This window comes from Vidua chalybeata, chromosome 8 (assembly GCF_026979565.1).
Source record: "Vidua chalybeata isolate OUT-0048 chromosome 8, bVidCha1 merged haplotype, whole genome shotgun sequence".
NCBI lineage: Eukaryota > Metazoa > Chordata > Aves > Passeriformes > Viduidae > Vidua > Vidua chalybeata.
In genome coordinates this window covers 16,375,643-16,394,429 of record NC_071537.1, presented here as the reverse complement: position 1 = coordinate 16,394,429, position 18,787 = coordinate 16,375,643, and the positions used below count along the sequence as shown (strand labels likewise).

The window sequence follows — 18,787 nt, the reverse complement described above, 5'->3', positions numbered from 1 at the left end:
TGATCTGCTGAGCTTCTACATTATGTTTTTAAGAAACTGCAAACTTCTAATTCCCAGTGAATTAAGTGGAAGGTCAGAATATTTAGCAGAAAATAATTACACATTTTGGGCTTTACATACTTATTTAATCCAAAGTATAAACAAGATCCTTTATTACTAATGCTGATTTCTCAGTACTCTGATATTGAACTAGGTGGAAACAACCAAATCTAAATTGCTAAGGAACTATGGGAATTAAATTGAGATCCGTGTAACTGACCAGTCTAGTAACAGTCTGGTTTAGAAACTTTAATTTGATGATGCCTGTGTGTAAGATTATATAAAATAAAGCACTGGCTAAGAACATAACATCTTAGAATATTTGTCTCATTTACCTCTAGTGTTTCCTCCTGGGAATTATATCGTGGACAGAGTCTGATGAGGCTTGATGCTCCATCCAAAACCTCACAGAGCTCTTTTAAAAATACACCACAGAAAGGAACAACTTTACAGCCTGGAATATTGAGTGCCCGGTTGACCACTTTCCTGTATTCAGATGATGACTCATGTTGTGCCATAGCATCCTTCAGACTTCGCATGGTTTCAATATCAGACTGGTCCATAAATTGCCACATCTTTAAAACTTTTCTTGACCTATTGCAAGAAGAGATCACAAAATTTATTTTAAAAATTTAAATAACTTACCTTCAAGTCCAACACCTGCAGCATATATATAATAGAGGAAATTATAATTGCTCAGAAATGAATGAATGAAATCAAGACCATTATTTTTATAAAAATTCCCCCCTTTGAATTATCAAAGAACAAAACTAAAAATGAGAAACTAGCAGTCTGATCTACTGGAGCAGTATTTCACATTTTAATAAAAGCCCAGCTGCATAAAACGTACCAGTAGGCTTTCTAAGATTTTTATTTTGTCATTGCCTAAAATTTCTACAGGCCCATAAAGAAATAAGAAAAGATTGAGAAAACAGCATAAAGATAAATCAGAGTGTTTCTTACAAATTCCTTCAGCTATATTATGAACAATCCATAAAGTAAGCAAAACTTGGAGGGTTTTAATTAAATTTATTTTGTAAAATTTACATTGATTTCTTCCCCAATTCGCTCACAAATTTTTTACTTTCACAAATAAGGAAATCAGGACCATGTTCAAGCTCTCAGGGAGCAGTGCAGAGCTGTAGCTGAAAAGAAATTCTGATTTCCAAGAGAAATAGCTCCAAGGACTATGAGTACCTCTGGGAGTTCTCCTACCTTCTGAGCTGTATGTCTATGTAGTCACATGGCCTTTCTTCCCACCCCTGACCTCAGACATGCCAAAAGATCCAAAGATACACTTACAGTAGATTGCCCTTAACCCCACTTTCCATCCCTGACCCAGAAATGCTGTTCTCATCAGCATTAGCCTTCCTCTCCTTTCTCTCCTGTGCTGTGCAGATGCATTAGAGACAAAATTAAGCCCCTAACTGGCCTTGCATTTTCCCTCATAACCTATATGGCTCAGAGATTGTGGATGTATTCTGCTGAAATATACTCCCCCCATGTCTATGAGTGTTCCAAAAGAGCTTTATATACCAAAACCATAAACAAATAGCTCAATGAGATCCTTACTAGACCACAAAGAACAGCAATGCAAACACTCTAAACGCTCTAAAGCTTTGTTACACAAACATGTTATACAACGAGGGTCAAAGCCAAGAGATGGGAAACTTGATCTTAACTCTTCCCTGTTCAGTGCCATTTGCTGCCCTGTGAACTGCCAGTGCTAAGGCACTGCCTTGCTGCTCCCCTGGCCCTACAGGAGCCTGACATTCCAGAGGAGAGCCCACACTGAGCTGTCTTTGAGCCCCTACTCTCTCCTCCTTGAGATAATGCAAGCCCTTCTACATAAGACCGTGACAGCATGAGGTCCCAACATCAGTCTGTATAAGTAAGTCAGAGGGGTTAAAAAACAGATTTGGCTGTTTGGTCTTTTGGGGGGTTTTCTGTCATTTTCGGGTAGTTTCTTTTTTACAGTTAAGACTGATCCTTTTGGACCATCACCATGATCATGTTTCACTTATATTCTGGAGACTCCAACCCCAAGTTACATTAGTTGTAGCTCATTAGATAAACCACAACTGCTTTCCCATCTGTTTTTTTTTACATTTTAAAAAATTTCTGTTAAAAAAATAAAAAGTTTTCTAATACAACATATTCAGCATGTACCAGGAAAACTGATGGAGTCTTCAGAGCATTTGAGAAAAAAAGAAAGAGTTTAGCATGCTTCATTTTTCAAAAAGGGATTACTAGAAAGTCACAGCATGAGATGATGTGGCTTAGCCATGGATTTTTGTTTAGTTTCATTGTTCTCCAGAGACATCTGCTTAACAGAAGCTGCAATGTAATCTATCACTGAAAAGCCATTTAAAAAAAAAGTTGCCAGTACCTTAGCCCTGCCAGGAATTCCATTACAGCATTGTAGTTGCCCATATTCCAGCAGCATTTTGCCACATGTACTAAGTATGAGAAGACTTCTCGTTTCTCCTCCATAGAACCTGCAGTCAGGATCAGCCAGGTAACCCATGAGCTCACCTGGTAAAACCAAGCAGACAGTATGGTCAGCCAAAGCAATGGCCCTTGGAGCATTCATGCATACTTGACAGATAATGTGGGTTAGTTCGGTTTCTTCCATCAGGAGGGTATTAGTCAAAATTCCACTTACCCACATGCCAGATCACATATGCATTGCAAACACAACCTACACAGTGACATTCACATTACAACAGTTCAGTCACTAATTAGTCTAGAAAAACTTTTATTAAACAAAAAACTACTGCATCTTAATGTAAGATATTCTGAATATGCACTGATGCCACAGAAGAAAATGGACAGCTTCAGCTAGAGCTGATTTCTAAAGCTGCTGGAGAGATCTGCAGTATAATTTTTCATTTACATGGCTTATAGATCTCAGCACCACATAACCCTTGTTAACAATATGAACAATAAAAGTTGCTAAACTGGAGTTTTTTGGTTTTGGTTAATTTCATAAAACTAGATGCATTTAATGGATAATTTTGCTAATTCCTATGTGCACTGAACATTTCAGATAATTTGCATTATCTGTTTGCAAGATCATGAATGAAGTAAATAAAAAGAAATCCCATCTTCCAAAGTGTGGCCGTACTACCAACTTCTCTTTGGTAATTAATTAATGCCGGAATCAGAAATCAACTTAGTACAAGATTCTTTTTGTATTTAAACAAATAAAAATCAACCCTTCATTTTATCAGTGTGCAGATTCTCTTTCCAGTTTATGTTCCCATAACATCCATAAAAAGTAGCTATATTTCACATGGAAAACTAATTTAAACCAACTGTTTCTTTTTACAATATGACTCCCTGGAGGCTTGATTTTTGTCATTGTGTAAACACTTAGGAGGCAATAAACGTGATTTGTTTACTGACACTGTGTTCCATTCTTTAGTCGTGAAGGACTCAAGTGTTTACAGATAATACCAGTGTGAAGAGAGGATTATAAAAATTAGGAAACTCTAGTTCACCCCTCAGGGTCCCCCCCTTAGGGGCCATAGACTTTTATTTTAAAAACCAAACATGTGAAATAAAATGTAAATGCATTAATACTAACAGGAAAATAACCCCACTGAAAATATATAGGGCTTCTATTTATGCACGTCTATACAGACTCAGCGTTCCGAGTCACCCGCTCCTGAGGGAGGAAAATCAAAGACTACAGAGAATCTAAGTTACTATTTAACCTGTCTGAGGGCAACATCAGTCAAGAACAATAAATAAGAAATGTCTATGAGAAGAAAGTCATACTCTCTATGTGGAAAAAAAATCACACTTTTAAGACTGAATTCTTGAAGATTCATTCGCTGGGGACATATTCAGGAATGAGGACAGTGACTATGGGGATGCTGTAATAGGTTGTGTGCATCAGGGGCAGCACACTAACCACTGCAGCAGCTCAGAATGAGAATCTGAATTCAGCTAAAATTTTATTTGATGTGTTCAGTTAGTTACTCCTAAAATATAAAAACTCAATCAATAAAGAAGTAAACACCTGAAGAGCATGAAGGTATGGAAAATACAAACCACCATGCCACTGCATGGTACAGGGGTCAAATGAGGGCAAAACCAGAATAAAAGGTAATAAAATAAATCCATTAAAATCAGAAAGTGTGAAACAGAACAGTCAGATCTGTGGCACAGATTTGTTTTTGTATGCTGGAATAAAGTGACATATTATTTTTGGATATTATTCTCATTTTCCAGAAATGGCTGTGTTAGGGAATGCAACTGCTAAACATGCAATCTCACAAAAAAATTAATATCTGTTTGCTATGAAATACCAAATGTGGTAATGACTTGATTACTATGGTTTTAGAAATTTTGAAGAATCATATAATTTTAAACAGATATGTTTTAATCTAAGGTAGTAAAGATGTAATGATCAGGAGAAAACAGTATCAAAATTGAGAAAGACTGTCTGAAAAGGCAACTGACTTCAGACTCTCCATTAAGAGGAAACCTTTAAAGTAGGGCAGCCACGTGTTGAAATTCTATTTAATAGAGAGTTTAAGACTGATATAAACAGCATGCTGAACTTTTACAATCTGTAAACACAAACAAAAAACTATAAAGGGCAGCATGGGTGAGCCTTTGCAGACTTGAGATACTGTATAAAGTGTAAGAGCAAAAGAAGGGTACAAAAGGCACCATGAAGTTCATGCTCACCCCTCCTGCAGGACAACAATAGAGGAGTAGAAAACATTTTAAAAAAATCTTTCAGTAAACAAGAAAAAAAAAGTGTCTGAATATTTTCATTTTAAAATAGAATAGGCAAAGGCAGATATAAGAGATTGGGCAGAATCAGGGGACAGAAGTGAGCATCTAAAGACACAAACCACTCCTGAGGAATAATGAACATGCCTGCTTTAGAAATGTTGGTATTCTAATTTTTCCTGGAGATCAGGAACAGATGGTATTCAAGAAATAACAAACATATCAAATTTTCATTGAAATGGGAGTTCAGAAGTGGGTTTCCTCAGATGCTGTTTGTGTACAGCTGAGCTAGATGCACCTCACACAAAAGCAGAGAAGATCTCTATAGGTACTTATTTCTTTGTGGCTATGGAATTCACTTGGAAGCTGAACTCAGAATCCTATTTTATCCACTTTGGCAAGCAATTAGCACAGACATTATTTTGATGTGGCACAATTTCTCTGTCACTAAACCCGGAGGTTTTCTAGCGAGGGAAGAGAGCAAAGGGAAGCTCCACCCTGGCAAGCTCTGACTTCTGGACACTCCAGCCAAGTGGATACAGACCAGCACCTCGTCTTGCAGCACTTCCCTCTTGGTTGGCTTGCAGAGCCACGTCCCCAGCTGCACCACAGCCGAGGAACACCTGACCTGAGGATGAAGCACCATCAGCTGCCTTGGTACCAAGCTGACATGACATCAGCACAAGAGCTTCAGGGCTCAGGCAGTGCCTGAGCACACACAGCACATCCCAGCCAAAGAGTGCACAGGAGTAGCCTTGCCAAGGAGATCAAAATACATTGCAAGTATTTGTAAGAGAGAGCAGTAAAACTTTTTGGACTAAGTTTTTGTGTTGGACGGCACTTTAACATCAGATCAGAATCCACACAGTTTCAACACAGTAATCATTATTTCCTTAGTTTACTTTCTTTTTTTCACACTTGACTTACATAGTTCTGTTTATGGAACTCATTTTAAGCTCCCTTCAGAACAGAAATCATCACAGCAAACCTATAATTAGATTTCCGCTGCACTGCTGATGAGTCTGAAAAGCATGAGAAAACGTATCCTGGCTTCGTTACGATAACCCACATGATTGCAAGGCACAAGAAAAGTAATAAATTAACACACGATCCACTTAAATAACTTGATAATAACATCAGTCTTTTCATTCAGATGGATAAAAATGAGTGTCTTTCAGGATTACTGGACACTAATATTAAGTACTAAACAAGCAAAATTGAATAGATGTTTGCTTAAGATTTAAATATTTTCTGGTGCCCTAATAGAAGCACTAACAACATTGAGCCAGATTAAGTTCAGATACATAGAAAGTAGCCTCATTTGCAAAGTTTAAGAGATGTAGGAATCTTCTTCAAATCTGAATCTGAGCACACTGGACCTGAACCCAATGTCTTGGCAATACAAGCTACACTGAGCAATATGTACTACAATTTGTAGTACAAAAATATCTGTACTGTTTCAGGTTTTTAATCATCCCTACTATTTTAACTGCACCAAAATCTGTTCAATAACTAATTTAACTAATTTTTTAAGAAGTTTTTTTTGGCTTATCTTACTTTATCAAAGACTTCAAGTAAATTCAGGTTAGCTATTGTTAATGCACTTGGAAAAGGTGTATTTTTACTCAGTGTTAATTTTTTTTTTAATTTAAACATGGGAAATATGTAACAGTCACTAAAAATGTAAAATGAACCTCTGTTTTTGATTACCTAATTATTGAACTACCACTCATTTCAAGTCAAATCTATATGCAGGCAAAAATCTACCAATTTGTCAGGGGCAGGATATTGCTTATTACTGAGGGTCAACTGCTTTTACTAATAAAACATGAAGGACACGAAAGAGACACTCCTGATGGAACTTGATCCTCGAGTTATGGTACATGACCTTAAATCTCTATACAAGTGCAACCTACAGGACTGTTTATCATTCACTCTATGGGAACCTCGCTCCATGTAGTACACAGGAAGGAACAGCATTTAATGAATGTTGAATTATTAGCTGTATCCCTAAATTTGCCATGGATTTTCTTCACTCATTCTCTTATTTCAGTCTTCTAATACTCAAGATTATTATAATTCATATATATATATATATGAATATATATTCATTTATATTTATGTAAATTTTTACCATCCTCTATATAGCTCCTAGATAATGTATTATGTGATTTTTTAAAATAGGAATTAACTTATTCTTTAAGTTAATTATATTAACTTATTATTATATTTTATGAGAATGTAAATGTAGTGGTGCTTTGAGGGAGGAAATTATTAACAATTTCCAGTTGCAATGTGCAGTGTTTTATCATCTGTAGTGTTTTACACTCATTTTGCCAGCACTTCAGTTTATAAAACTTTTACAGCAATTCCCAAGCTACATACTTCAGTGGGTGATGCTATACGGAAGAAATGATGCCTTCTATATTTATATTACATTTTTAGGAACTTCATAATACTTGAGAGATGTAGCTTGCAGAGGTGAAATTACCAAACACAGCTGCCTGCCTGAAGTTTAACAATTATCGTTGCTAGCAAGTAAAACAAAATCTTCCTGGTTTACCACAAGGTAAGATTACATTACATACCTTCTTTAACTCCTACCATAAATTACCCATGGATATCTTTCTATAACAAATTGTAGCTGATTTAAATACTGCCTACACTGGAGTAAGAAAGCAAGAAACTTTAATACTGACAAAATAAAGTATGTGTATGAAAAGTCTCTGCATACAAAACAAGAAGATGACTTTTAAGGTATCGAAAGATAAGCATGGCAATCAAACCCATTTAACCAAATTATTCTGCTTTTAGTAATTTTGTCTGATAAAAATCAATAAATTTGAGTAAAATCTGAAGAACATGAATAAAAACCTTCATCAGATATCATACGGTAATCACGACAAGAGGAAAAAACATCATTTTGTTTAAAAGCAGAATTCTTAGTGCATCAGGATAGTCCAATTTCTCCCTTGAAAAACAATTATTAAAACACACTAGCAGCATGCAGCATTAGCACTAATAGCTGGCTGCAGTGAGTTCCTCTGCACTGCTAACTGTGCACAAACCGGTCAGAGCATATTGATGAATATCTCTGTATATATTTATACGCAGTTCTATGTATAAAACAGAACTGGATTTTTTTACATGGATTTCACTGAGGTTTAATTATTAATTGTTTTTGTCTCTTGGCATAATATGCAAGATAATTTTAAGATGCATTTTTAATATCTGAATATTTTAAATTGCATATCTTATTAACAGATGGTTTACTTTACATGCTTGTGTGAAATTATATAACATTACAGAGAACATTTACCATTTTAAATCTGATTAAACACTATTCCAAACAAGGACTGGAAAGAGTTTGATATTTGTACAAACACAATCTTTTAATAAGCATTATGCAAACCCATTTAGGCATTGCAAAAAAATGCTGAACTAGGAGACAGACTGCAATATTTATTTACATTCCATTATTTCAGTAAAATGATATGTCTCTGTTTCACTAGTGAGGTTTAAATTTGTATTTTGAATGAACAATGAAAAAATCTTACAAAATTTAACCATTAAAAATAAAACTAACATCACTAAGTGTCCTAAGTAACCATATTTTAACTAACTTTATTGATTTTAAGAATGATTTAGTGAGTGATGAACCCACTCCAGTAGCAGGGCTATACTAACACTGTTTAAACTTTTTTACCTTTTTAGCTTATTTTTTGGCAACCATACCTTTCAAAAAAATCACTTTATGCATTTGACTTCTGATTTTGCATTTTCAGGTCAGCAGTGGGACTAACTTCAGTCAGCTGTCTCAATGACCTTCCAATCTGGTGCAACTTTCAATCTAAGAACCCACAATTGCTCTGTTCACATATGTCAGCATGGAAAAATGAATGTTTCACTTTGTTTAAAGTTTTATTGGTTTTCTTATACTTGAAGCTTAAACCAGAAACATCAAGTTACAAGAGACTCTTTTCATGTTTATATAAAGCAATGATTGAAATTATTTTAAATGCTTACATACACATAAATGTTTACAACATGTGCATTGTGCTAGTGTTTCTGTGGTCACTTTGCTGGAAACAGGCAGAAGGGTGATTGGGAGTCAGTCATAAAGGTGCAAGAGCCTGGGGGGGAAAAGAGACAAAAAAAGAAACAAAATCCCAGGAAGATTGTGGCACATGACACTGAGGAAGGAGCACATGTCACTTCATGTAAAGAAGCAGGGTGAATTCATGTCATACAAGAACCAGAGAAAAGAACTAAATCAAGAAGAGAAATGCACAGTAGGCAACAAGGAGAGATAGCACAAAAGTATGTTACAGTTGTTAGGGTCCTAAAACCTAGGTACCTAAAACACTTAGGTACCATTTTCCTGTCTTCCCAGCTGTCAGGGCTCTGCTAACTCTGCAGAATCTCAACAGTTTCTTCCTACAGTTTTACATCCTTGAAAACTAAACTTCTTATAGACAAAGCAGAAAAAGAGCATTTCTGCTCCATCAGAGCAAAAAAATCTATTACTACTACTATTGAGTGCACAGTCTTAAGAGACTTAGAGCCAATAGTTTTGTAAAGGTAGATGTTACTGTATTTCACACTAATCCTCCCACACTACCCACTAATTCAGAATCAGCTTTTAATTACATTTAGTAACAGGAAAGAATATCTGTCTTTAGCTTGGTCTAGAGTCTTGCTCTGACGAGATTCTAAGATCAATTGGATATTATTAGCAGCAAATGAAGTATGAGCTGTGTCCCACCAGTCAGTACATGTTGTGCCCAAGGCTCCACTATTATGCAATTACATTTTTAATCAAACCTTAAAGACTACAGGCTTTATTTATAGATGGTGATACTGAATGCACGTAGCCCAAAATCTTCAGGATTGACTATCATTTTATACAAGTTTTATAGAGTGTTCCTCCTTAATATGTATTGTCAGAAAAACATACTAAAAAACATACATTCTGCTTTATGAAAAATACTCTAAATAATATAATTATTATTTAACAGAAAAATGACATGGAATTGTTTTTCCCCATCATGTATCAGAAGCCTGTCATCCTAAAAGTAATTTTGGCTCCCACATTATAAATACACTTCAGTATTTCTATAGGGAATGCCAAAAAAAATCAGCAAGTGCTCACTGAGTTTTGCCAACAAAATCATGACTCTTTGTACAAGAATTTTCTTTCCATTTATAAACAAAGACATTTTGAGAGTTCACGCTTATGATTGGCTATGGCAACTGATATACTGCACCATAAGACAAAGCATATAGCAAACCAGTGATTTATTACAAGCAGTAAATATTTTACAATAACTCCATTTAAACATATAACATCTCTATTTTTAAAAATGTATTCCAGATTATACTTCAAGTAATCTATTGCACTAAATACCAAAGAATCTGTGCACTGAATATTTGGGAGTTATTTCAAATTATACAAAAAACTATTCTGTACAATTACCAGACAAGGAACACTAGACAACAAAAACTGCAAAGTCACAAACCTTCAAGACTAAAAGATAAGGCTGACTATCTTACCAAAAGGCAACTTTAATGCTAAAATTGTCATTGATATGGAACAGACTCAGTCATTTCTGACAAGACTTCTTCAGGACCCACTTGCTTTTCAATCCTGTGACCTTCACTGTCAGAACACAATTGCAGTCAGTCCAATTTGTACAAGAGATGACTGCCCTGGCACTGTGCCTCAGCAGGCTGCAGCACAGCTTGGCCAGTGCACCTCATCTCCCTTGGCCTCAGCCTGGTGAGAAGCCCCCCAGGAGGGAGGGTCCCAGCAGGGTCAGCACCTACAGTCCTCTCCAGCCACACCAGCCACAGCATCTTCTGGAGTACTGCTACTGCAGCTAATTTGAACTAATTTTTAGGCTCTGTTTAAAGACTGAATATTGCAGTTGCAACTTTTATGTATTTTCCCATAACTGAATAAGGTGAGAGAAGCCAATATATTTACCCTATTTTAGTTGCTAAATCTCAGTAACACACACAAGAAGAAGGAACCCCTTGAAACATACTCAATATTCACTCCCTGATTCTTCTTTGCCCAGCACACAGGAAGTTCACTGGGGGTTAATACACATTCTTCTACATTTACTTAATTTTATACTGTTTTTTTTTACTACTTGCAGGATTTTCATCTCACCCACCATTAAAAATGCAGTGGATAGCAAACTAAAAAAGTATTAAGTCAAGTTTATCTTCATTTTATTGCACTTCTACAATTCTAGAAACTGCTAACATTGCACATAGTTCACTCCCCCCCCCCCCAAAAAAAGAAGAAACTGTTCCATGTTTCTGCAGCTAAAACATTAGTTTTTATTAAGTTGGTTTGATTTTTGATTTGGGTTGGGGTTTTGGGTGGATTTTTTTTACTATTTTCTCAATCCTTAGTCAATTTTCTGTTAAACTTGTCAGAAGACCACCTTCCTGAAAACAAAATAAAATCTTACTAAAGAACTCAACATTTGGCTTGTGAAAATGTCATGCCAAGTGACACTTCTTTGTATAACAATGCTCAAGACACACACAGTGATTAAATAAATAGTGCAGGTTAATGTAGCTGTATTACAGAAAATACAGAAGATTCTAGTTTATAATACTTCTGTGCTGACTCCAAAGATCATGCTTAGTCTACAAGAATCCAAAACAAATAAATAGAACTCCATCACCTAAACAAAATAATAAACTGACTGAAACTGTACCCCATACTGTCAGTATAAATACGAAGAATTAGAAGTCTGTAATTTTTTTCTTCTTGTTTACTTTACAATATGCAAGAAAAAGGTTAGGTCACTGTTTCCCAACCTCACTGAGGAAATTGATCATATAGCTCCTATTAAATTCAGTGCAAGTTATTTAGCTAAATAACTAGTTATCTTAAGTCATATTTTAAAAATTTGGTGTTACAGCTAAATTCGGCTCAGAGAGATAAAGGAAATAACTAACCCACACATCAGGTAATAACCCTTATGAAAAGCAATTTAAAAGTTTTGCTTTACCTCATTAAACCTTGTCACAAGATCTTCTACAGCATTACGTTCACCATTGGGAGAAGAAAGAATAGTAGCAGATATGGATGCCTTAATAGATGGCAGCTTGCTTTGACAGTCAGCACTACCCAAATCCCTGGTCAGAAAGCAGAGGTAGTCGATGGGTAACACTTTGCGGTAGAGCTCCTGCTCCTGCTCGGTCAGAATGCTGGCAACCTCCTCGGGGAACTGGATGAGGTGCTGCAGCTCGAGCAGCTCCTTGCTGATACCGGCCACGCTGGAGGGAAGGATGCTGGAGCCAGCCATGGATGTACACGCTTGGCGTTCTAAAACAAAACAAATGAAAAATTCATTAGGCTTGGTCTTTAACTCTTGGACCGTGCTGTACAAAAGCAAGACAACTTGGTATTTTGGTTTTGTTGAACTGTTCATTCATTTACTCAGCAATACGCTATATTCTAAATACTTTCTTTCTACTTAAACAACCTAGTATGTTCTTTTACGTGGGGTTTTTCTGCATGTCTTTATATCTGGTGTTGGCCAAATAGAGGGCAACTGGAGTCAGGAGATTGCAAAGCCTCCCACCAAAACTCACTTGCTTCCAGAAACACCCAAACACCTTCTTCCAGAACCCAGGACCTTGTCACGGCCTCAAAGAAAAGGGTCATCTGGCAGAGTGTGCCTCTGCTTTGCCCCCATGTAACAACCACGGTACAAAGCAGTTTGAGGCCTTGACTGGGGCACTGAGATCCAATTCCCACAAGAAATAACGTATAATGATAATTGAAAACCCATGCGGGTCAGCATTTTTCTTCATAATCCACTTGCTATAAGATAAATTGTATCTGAGCTTGCTGCATCGTGAAACCAAATGTCCAAGCTACAAAATATTTTTCATTCCTCTCAGAAAATGCATATATTTAGGAGTATGCATGTTTTATCCGTTAATACAAAACATTCATGGTAGTTTTATAATATCCCAGCAGTGATATCTCTTGAAAAATAAAACTTTTCCTAAGAAGGAAGAAGGCAAGCTTTCAAAGATCATGTGGGAAGCGTGAAACATCAACACAATGATTCCAAACTAGTGAGTGAGTCTTCTTACTAGATAAGTTTAAAATGGGTTCTCTGAACAATTTTTCAATAATTACTTAAATGCAAAAACATTCATAGCCATATATTACGTACTCTTCATCATTCTCAGAAAAAGGAGTTTATTTTTTTGCATTGCTTCATGAAATATCTTCAGAGATGTTTTTCCACACATAATGGAATTACACCCTAGATCTATCTCTTAACCAATAATTTTAATATATCTATAAGCTCTCATGTGATAAAGGGTGCAAATCTTTTTCTCAAAGAAAGAAAAAAACAAGTTCATAATGACTGATTCAAATTCAGTCCCTTATAATAAACATAAAATATGCTACATGAGTTTTCGACTCTAAGACATTTTGTGCAAACTATTATTAATCAGAGGGAAGTTAAGAAGACAGAAAATTGGCTTTTCTTAATATAGTCTACTGAAAGTCAAATGATAAATGGCAGTAGCCCTAAATAAAGTCTTTGGGCTAACAGAACCTATTGAGAAATGTTCAAATACAGAAGAAACTTCTGAAAGAACAAAGACAAATTGTTTCTGTCTACACTAGCAAACAAAAAAAGTAATGGGCTTAATTTGCAACAAGCAGTATCTTGGTTATATAGCAGGAAACATATGTAACTTTGGTGATAATGAAAAAGCGTTGCACAGTATCTGTAGATACTGAGAAACCTCTGTAACTGAGACACTTGAAGGAAAGACTGAGGGGGAAAAGCCAGTTAAGAACACCACTGATATGTCGCTGCTGGCTTAAGCAACAGGTGGAATGCAGTGACCTTCTGGGCTCCCTTTCAGTTGTCTTTGCTTCAATTCTACATGAGGCTTCAATTCTATTTCCTGCCTCATCCTGCACAGAACTATTCTGAGAGGTTTCATAATAAAAAGCACTAAAAGCTCATATGCACTATTCTTGACTTCGCAACAGAACACAAGCTTATGCCTAAATAAAAACAATGCAAAATACAATGTTCATTTTATATTAGAAGGCTTATGCATTTACACATGCTTTACATATATGGACTGAACTGTCACTCTCACAACCAGCATTATCTCAGGAAGAGGATGATATAGAAGGTGTGACACAAACACCCACCAACACCTATCTGCTCCCTAGAAGTCACAATGCCTCACTGACTCTGCATGCATGACAGCCCTTCCCACTCAAGGCAGAGAAAGTACAGCCTGCACCAGCCTCCCCTGTATCTCACCATTGAAACGGAGGGTGTTTGGTTGTGTCTATATTGTACATTTATTTTAGATCACAAATGGACTTCTGAAGTGAATCTCCCAAGCATCCTCACTTACTGTGCTTTAGTTTAGTCTTAGTGCAAAAAGAAAAGGATTCTTTTCAGACTGCACCAGAAGATGCGCTCCCAGAAGGCAACTAACACATCCCAAATGGTAAAAAACTGCAGCTGTCAGAAACATCCAATCTCTGGAACAAGCACTGAGGTCAGGAAAGGACAGTTGGGCCAGACAGCTCAGTTCATGGCTCAGCTGCAGGTGATCACGTACCACAGGACAGACAGAAGTACTATGGACAGTGCAACACCACAGTGATACCGGTGCTTTGCAAACCCAACATGATTTGGTAAGTACAGCTGTAAACACCTTATAGTTGTCAATATGTCAGGAAAGGAAGATATAACTCTATAAGGAGTGCCTAGTGACTGATGAAAGAGAGATAACGTAGGAGTGAAGATGAGCTGTTCTGCAACGCACTGCTTGCTGATGAGGTTTAAAGGTGCATTCTTAATAATTCACCTTCTCCATCATTATACCAACTACACTACGGACAAAGACCTCAAAATCTGGCAAAAGTTGACACTGAATTTGCAATAGTGTAGAGCACTGATCACTATCCTTTGCACATTACCTTGCCTAAGTATAATCACTCTTCAGGCTCCACTTAGTACAGCCTCTCACAACTAAGAACAAGGCTCAACACCACAAAGTGTATATATCTGTATACTGCCAGAAACCACCAGGAATACATATCTCATTCGAACTGGATTTCACTAGACTGACTGCCCATTGATCAAATCCAGCAGAAAGCTAGCGCAGGGATTTTGAATGCCTTTAACAAAACTACCTTTAATGGAACTATCATCTTTCATAATGAAATCTTCATAACCCAGCTTTACTTCAACAAAAAAATGAAGCTGTCAAAAAGAAAATCTTTTCATGGAAGCTAAGCCAAGATGACTCAAGAGCAGCACTAGTATTGCTGGATTTGAAAGAAGACTGAAAATAAATAAAACACATCCTGATTCAAAACACTGAATTTCAAACTAGCATTTCTCAATTCTTCATTAAACTGGAAGAACTTTATGTAAATTCTCTCTGTAATGTGAGAGCACATGGAACAGGCTGCTGCAGCAAAAATGCAGCTGATATCCAAGGAGAGGAACACAGGCTAAACAGAAATCTGAAGGTACACAGCTCACGGCTAAAGTATGGCTATAAATACTGAAGAAGTAGAAATAACTTATTTAAGTAAGTAGAGTAACTTATTTCTGTTGACTTTTCCTACACCTATAAATATTTAATTCTTCCATAAGTCACATCTTTGCAAATCTTGGTTGTTGGCATAATTTATGTCTCCAGATTCAGATATCTTATCTTTCCTCGTTCCCATCTTCTGTGTTTTATCACAGAAAATCCAGGATTCTTATTCTCAACTTCACCACCTTCCATGATTAACACTCTGCATGGAAGTCTATTTTCTGTCTCTTTGCCTGTATTAAGCTGGTTTCTTTCCTGGACTATCTTTTCGTCTTTTTGTGTGTGTATGCTTCTACCATTTTTCACTCCAGGAACGGTTCTACTTCTGCTACAAAACTCCTTATCCAGTCTCATATGCAAATCCTCCAGCTTTGTGTTGTCATTTATGTTCTTCAGGAAACAGATAGCGTTTTTCTGCACTTCAAAGAATGGCCAGGTCCTTAGAGTAACTTGCAGAATGGACAAGCAGAAGCTTGTCTTACAGTTAAGGCAAGATACAATCCCCACTAAAATTAGCTGCTGCTGCAGTAAATTATACTGGGTTTTTGTGTTCTACCACATCAAGTTAATGCTAAAAATACTACAAGAAAATGAAGACCCACAGTATTCATTTGCAAATTGCCTAAAGCCAAAATTGATAGCTTTGCTTACCCTGCTGATAAACAGCTGAAGCAGATAATCTTTAACATAGCAAGTATTGCTTTTATTAATCAAAACAAGATAACCTCTGCTTAGCTTTAACAAAGGACTCCTAGACTGACTTAATCATTGCTGATGCCCGTGGGAACAAAGAAGACTCTTCTTCTCTAACAAAAGAATAATCTTTTTAAGAATGGCAGAAAAATACAGCATGCCAGGGAAAAGTCACTGCATTTTTTAAATTAATGGAATCTCAAAAGAGTAAGCCTGCCTAGAATATGAAAATCTACTTTCAACAAAGTTTGATGTACTGAAAGATTCAATAACTGAATTTCCATCTTAATTTTATTTCTAGGTCCTTTTCTTTCTAAATTTACTTTGATTAAAAAAAAAAAAAAAGTATTCTAGCTCTACATTCAAAAAACAGTTTTAAAGCAGTAAAGTGAATATTATTATCCCTAATAACATGCTCACTCTCTAGAAGGCTACTGGCAAAGGTCTTTTGATTATGACAAACTGTGCTCAAAAGCAAAAGATGGATTTCAATAGCTGTAAGAATAAAATTAATTACTCAACCTATTATAATATCTTTTAGCTTAGTTTTCTGATAATAGACTTTGCTTCTATGACATTATATTAATGTAACTGAAAGTATAGAAATATCTTAAGAGGATTTTATTTCTCTGCTGATATTAAAATGTGTGCAATAAATGGATTCTAATAGAAGCCTTTTTAGTAAGCTATGCTACAGATATCCTCCAAACTGCTCATATGCTTTAAGAGAACATATGGATTTTGTGTACAGTGAGAAAATAAAAACTGACCACAGTAAAAAAAAATTAAGAAATAGCCATAGATGAACAGCTGTCAACATAAAAAATGTAGAACTGTTCTGTTCAAAGAAGAGGGAAAATACAATAAAAGCTCCCCAAGCAGAAGACACCTATGCAATATACGGCAGTTTACTTGAACACCAGCTTCCAGTACAGATCAGCACACCTGGGATAACATTGTTTTGCTGTCCCTTGGATGCAACATATCTTGGTACCATAATAACCAAGCCAACAAGCTTTGGTTAATTTCCTGTTTCTCTTCTATCTAATTAAAAATATCTCTCTCTCCCTTAATGAACATGAATTCACTATTATCAATTTTGACTGCAAACAACTCTCTCCAGTATTAAAGAGCCTGATATTTAATTTAGTGGGAAGCTTGACACAGAACAGGATCAAGTTCAAGTTCAATTTCACTGTCAAAAACACTGAAACCAACAGATCAGTTTCATCTTCAAATTTACTTATGAGTCAAGTAATCAAAGAACGAGAAGGCACACATGTTCTCTCTCCATATACCTAAATCTAGCAATATGGGCTACCTCTTAAAACTGCCTATCAGCACGCACTAGAAATTATTATTAGCAGGGGAGCTCTGATCTACAGGGTACTTGCACTAAATAAAACTGGAGTTCATTAGGACCTAAGCATCAGCAAGCTGAAGAAAAGAAGATGAGCTAGGGTCTGTATAAAAAATTATTTTTTTTTATTAGACCAAGTAAGACTACTGATACACTCTGAGGGCACAGGATCCTTTTCAGGTTTGGAGTAGAAACAGCAAACTTCACAGCTAGTTTTGCCTGCTTTGAGTTTAAGTCAATCATAGTAATAGCAAGACATTGGAGAAGGTGATCTTCTCTTGGGGAGCAGCAGCAAGTTACCACATTGGGCCAGGTGAAAAAAGCAATTGTTTCTATAGAACAAAGAGAGAAGGAAAAAGACAGAAATCACGTGTAGAAAAGAATTTAGCTGGAAATAGGACACCCTGAAACTATATAACACACAGATATTTCTACTGAGGCTAAGATTTTATTGCTGAACAGATCTGTGAAACTTCTGGAGAGGATTTTTTAAAAAGGCACGAGCATGGTGAAGTATAACTGAGTTAAATTACATTATATACCACAAAATCCTGACTCGTGAACCAACTGAATAGTGGAATTCAGCAAAAAGAAAGATATGGAGCGATTATAACAACAGTCACTTACTTCTGAAATCACTTCTTGCTTTAGGAACTGGCAAAGAGTTCAGTTTTGAAAACCAGACTCTGAACACACTTTTTAAATTTTGCAATTATAGCAACAATCATGTGAAATTGCAGGAAAAAAAAAGTGTAAGTACTGTATAGTTAAGAGATACAACCTGCCTATATAATTTCAGACTTCAAACAGATTTGTCTAAAAAAGTGACATAATTATTAGGGCAGCTGAGATGCACATGCATGGGAAAGAATTTTTTTTTTCTTTAACCACAAAAGTTGGGTAAACATTTTCACAGGATAAAAACCTATGCACAACAAAACAGGCATTCAGATTGTAAAGCTGATTTCAAGATGATCAGCATGAAGTGTTTATTAATATATTAACTTTGAGTTAACAACTACATAGCAGTCCTTACATTTTCAGAAGTTCCTAACTGTAAGTATGAGCTTGAAAACCTATTTAAACTCTGCTTATGGCTGGATTAGAAGATCCTGGTTCTAAGCTAGATATACTGACATTAGCTCAGCTGGCTGGAGCATGTGCTAATAACAGCAAAGCCATGTGTTCAATCCCTGTATGGGCCATTCACTTAAGAGCTGGACTCTATGATCCTTTTGGATCATAAGAGTCAAATGACGGAAGGGACTTCCAGGTCCCTTCCAACTCAGAATAAATAACCTGTGAAATCTCTGTGAA

General features: G+C 36.2%; 1 protein-coding gene across 1 annotated transcript in view; it reads right to left on the bottom strand.

The window, feature by feature from the left end:
- Window positions 1–18,787, bottom strand: part of PLCE1 (phospholipase C epsilon 1) — a 112,050-nt gene that overhangs the window by 36,601 nt on the left and 56,662 nt on the right. Inside the window, exons 3-5 of the mRNA XM_053949688.1 lie at window positions 11,820–12,136; window positions 2,429–2,574; window positions 375–633 (exon numbers count right to left, since the gene is read on the bottom strand). Of these exons, the coding sequence (XP_053805663.1) occupies window positions 375–633; window positions 2,429–2,574; window positions 11,820–12,136 (722 nt within the window). The remainder of the gene's footprint in view (window positions 1–374; window positions 634–2,428; window positions 2,575–11,819; window positions 12,137–18,787) is intronic.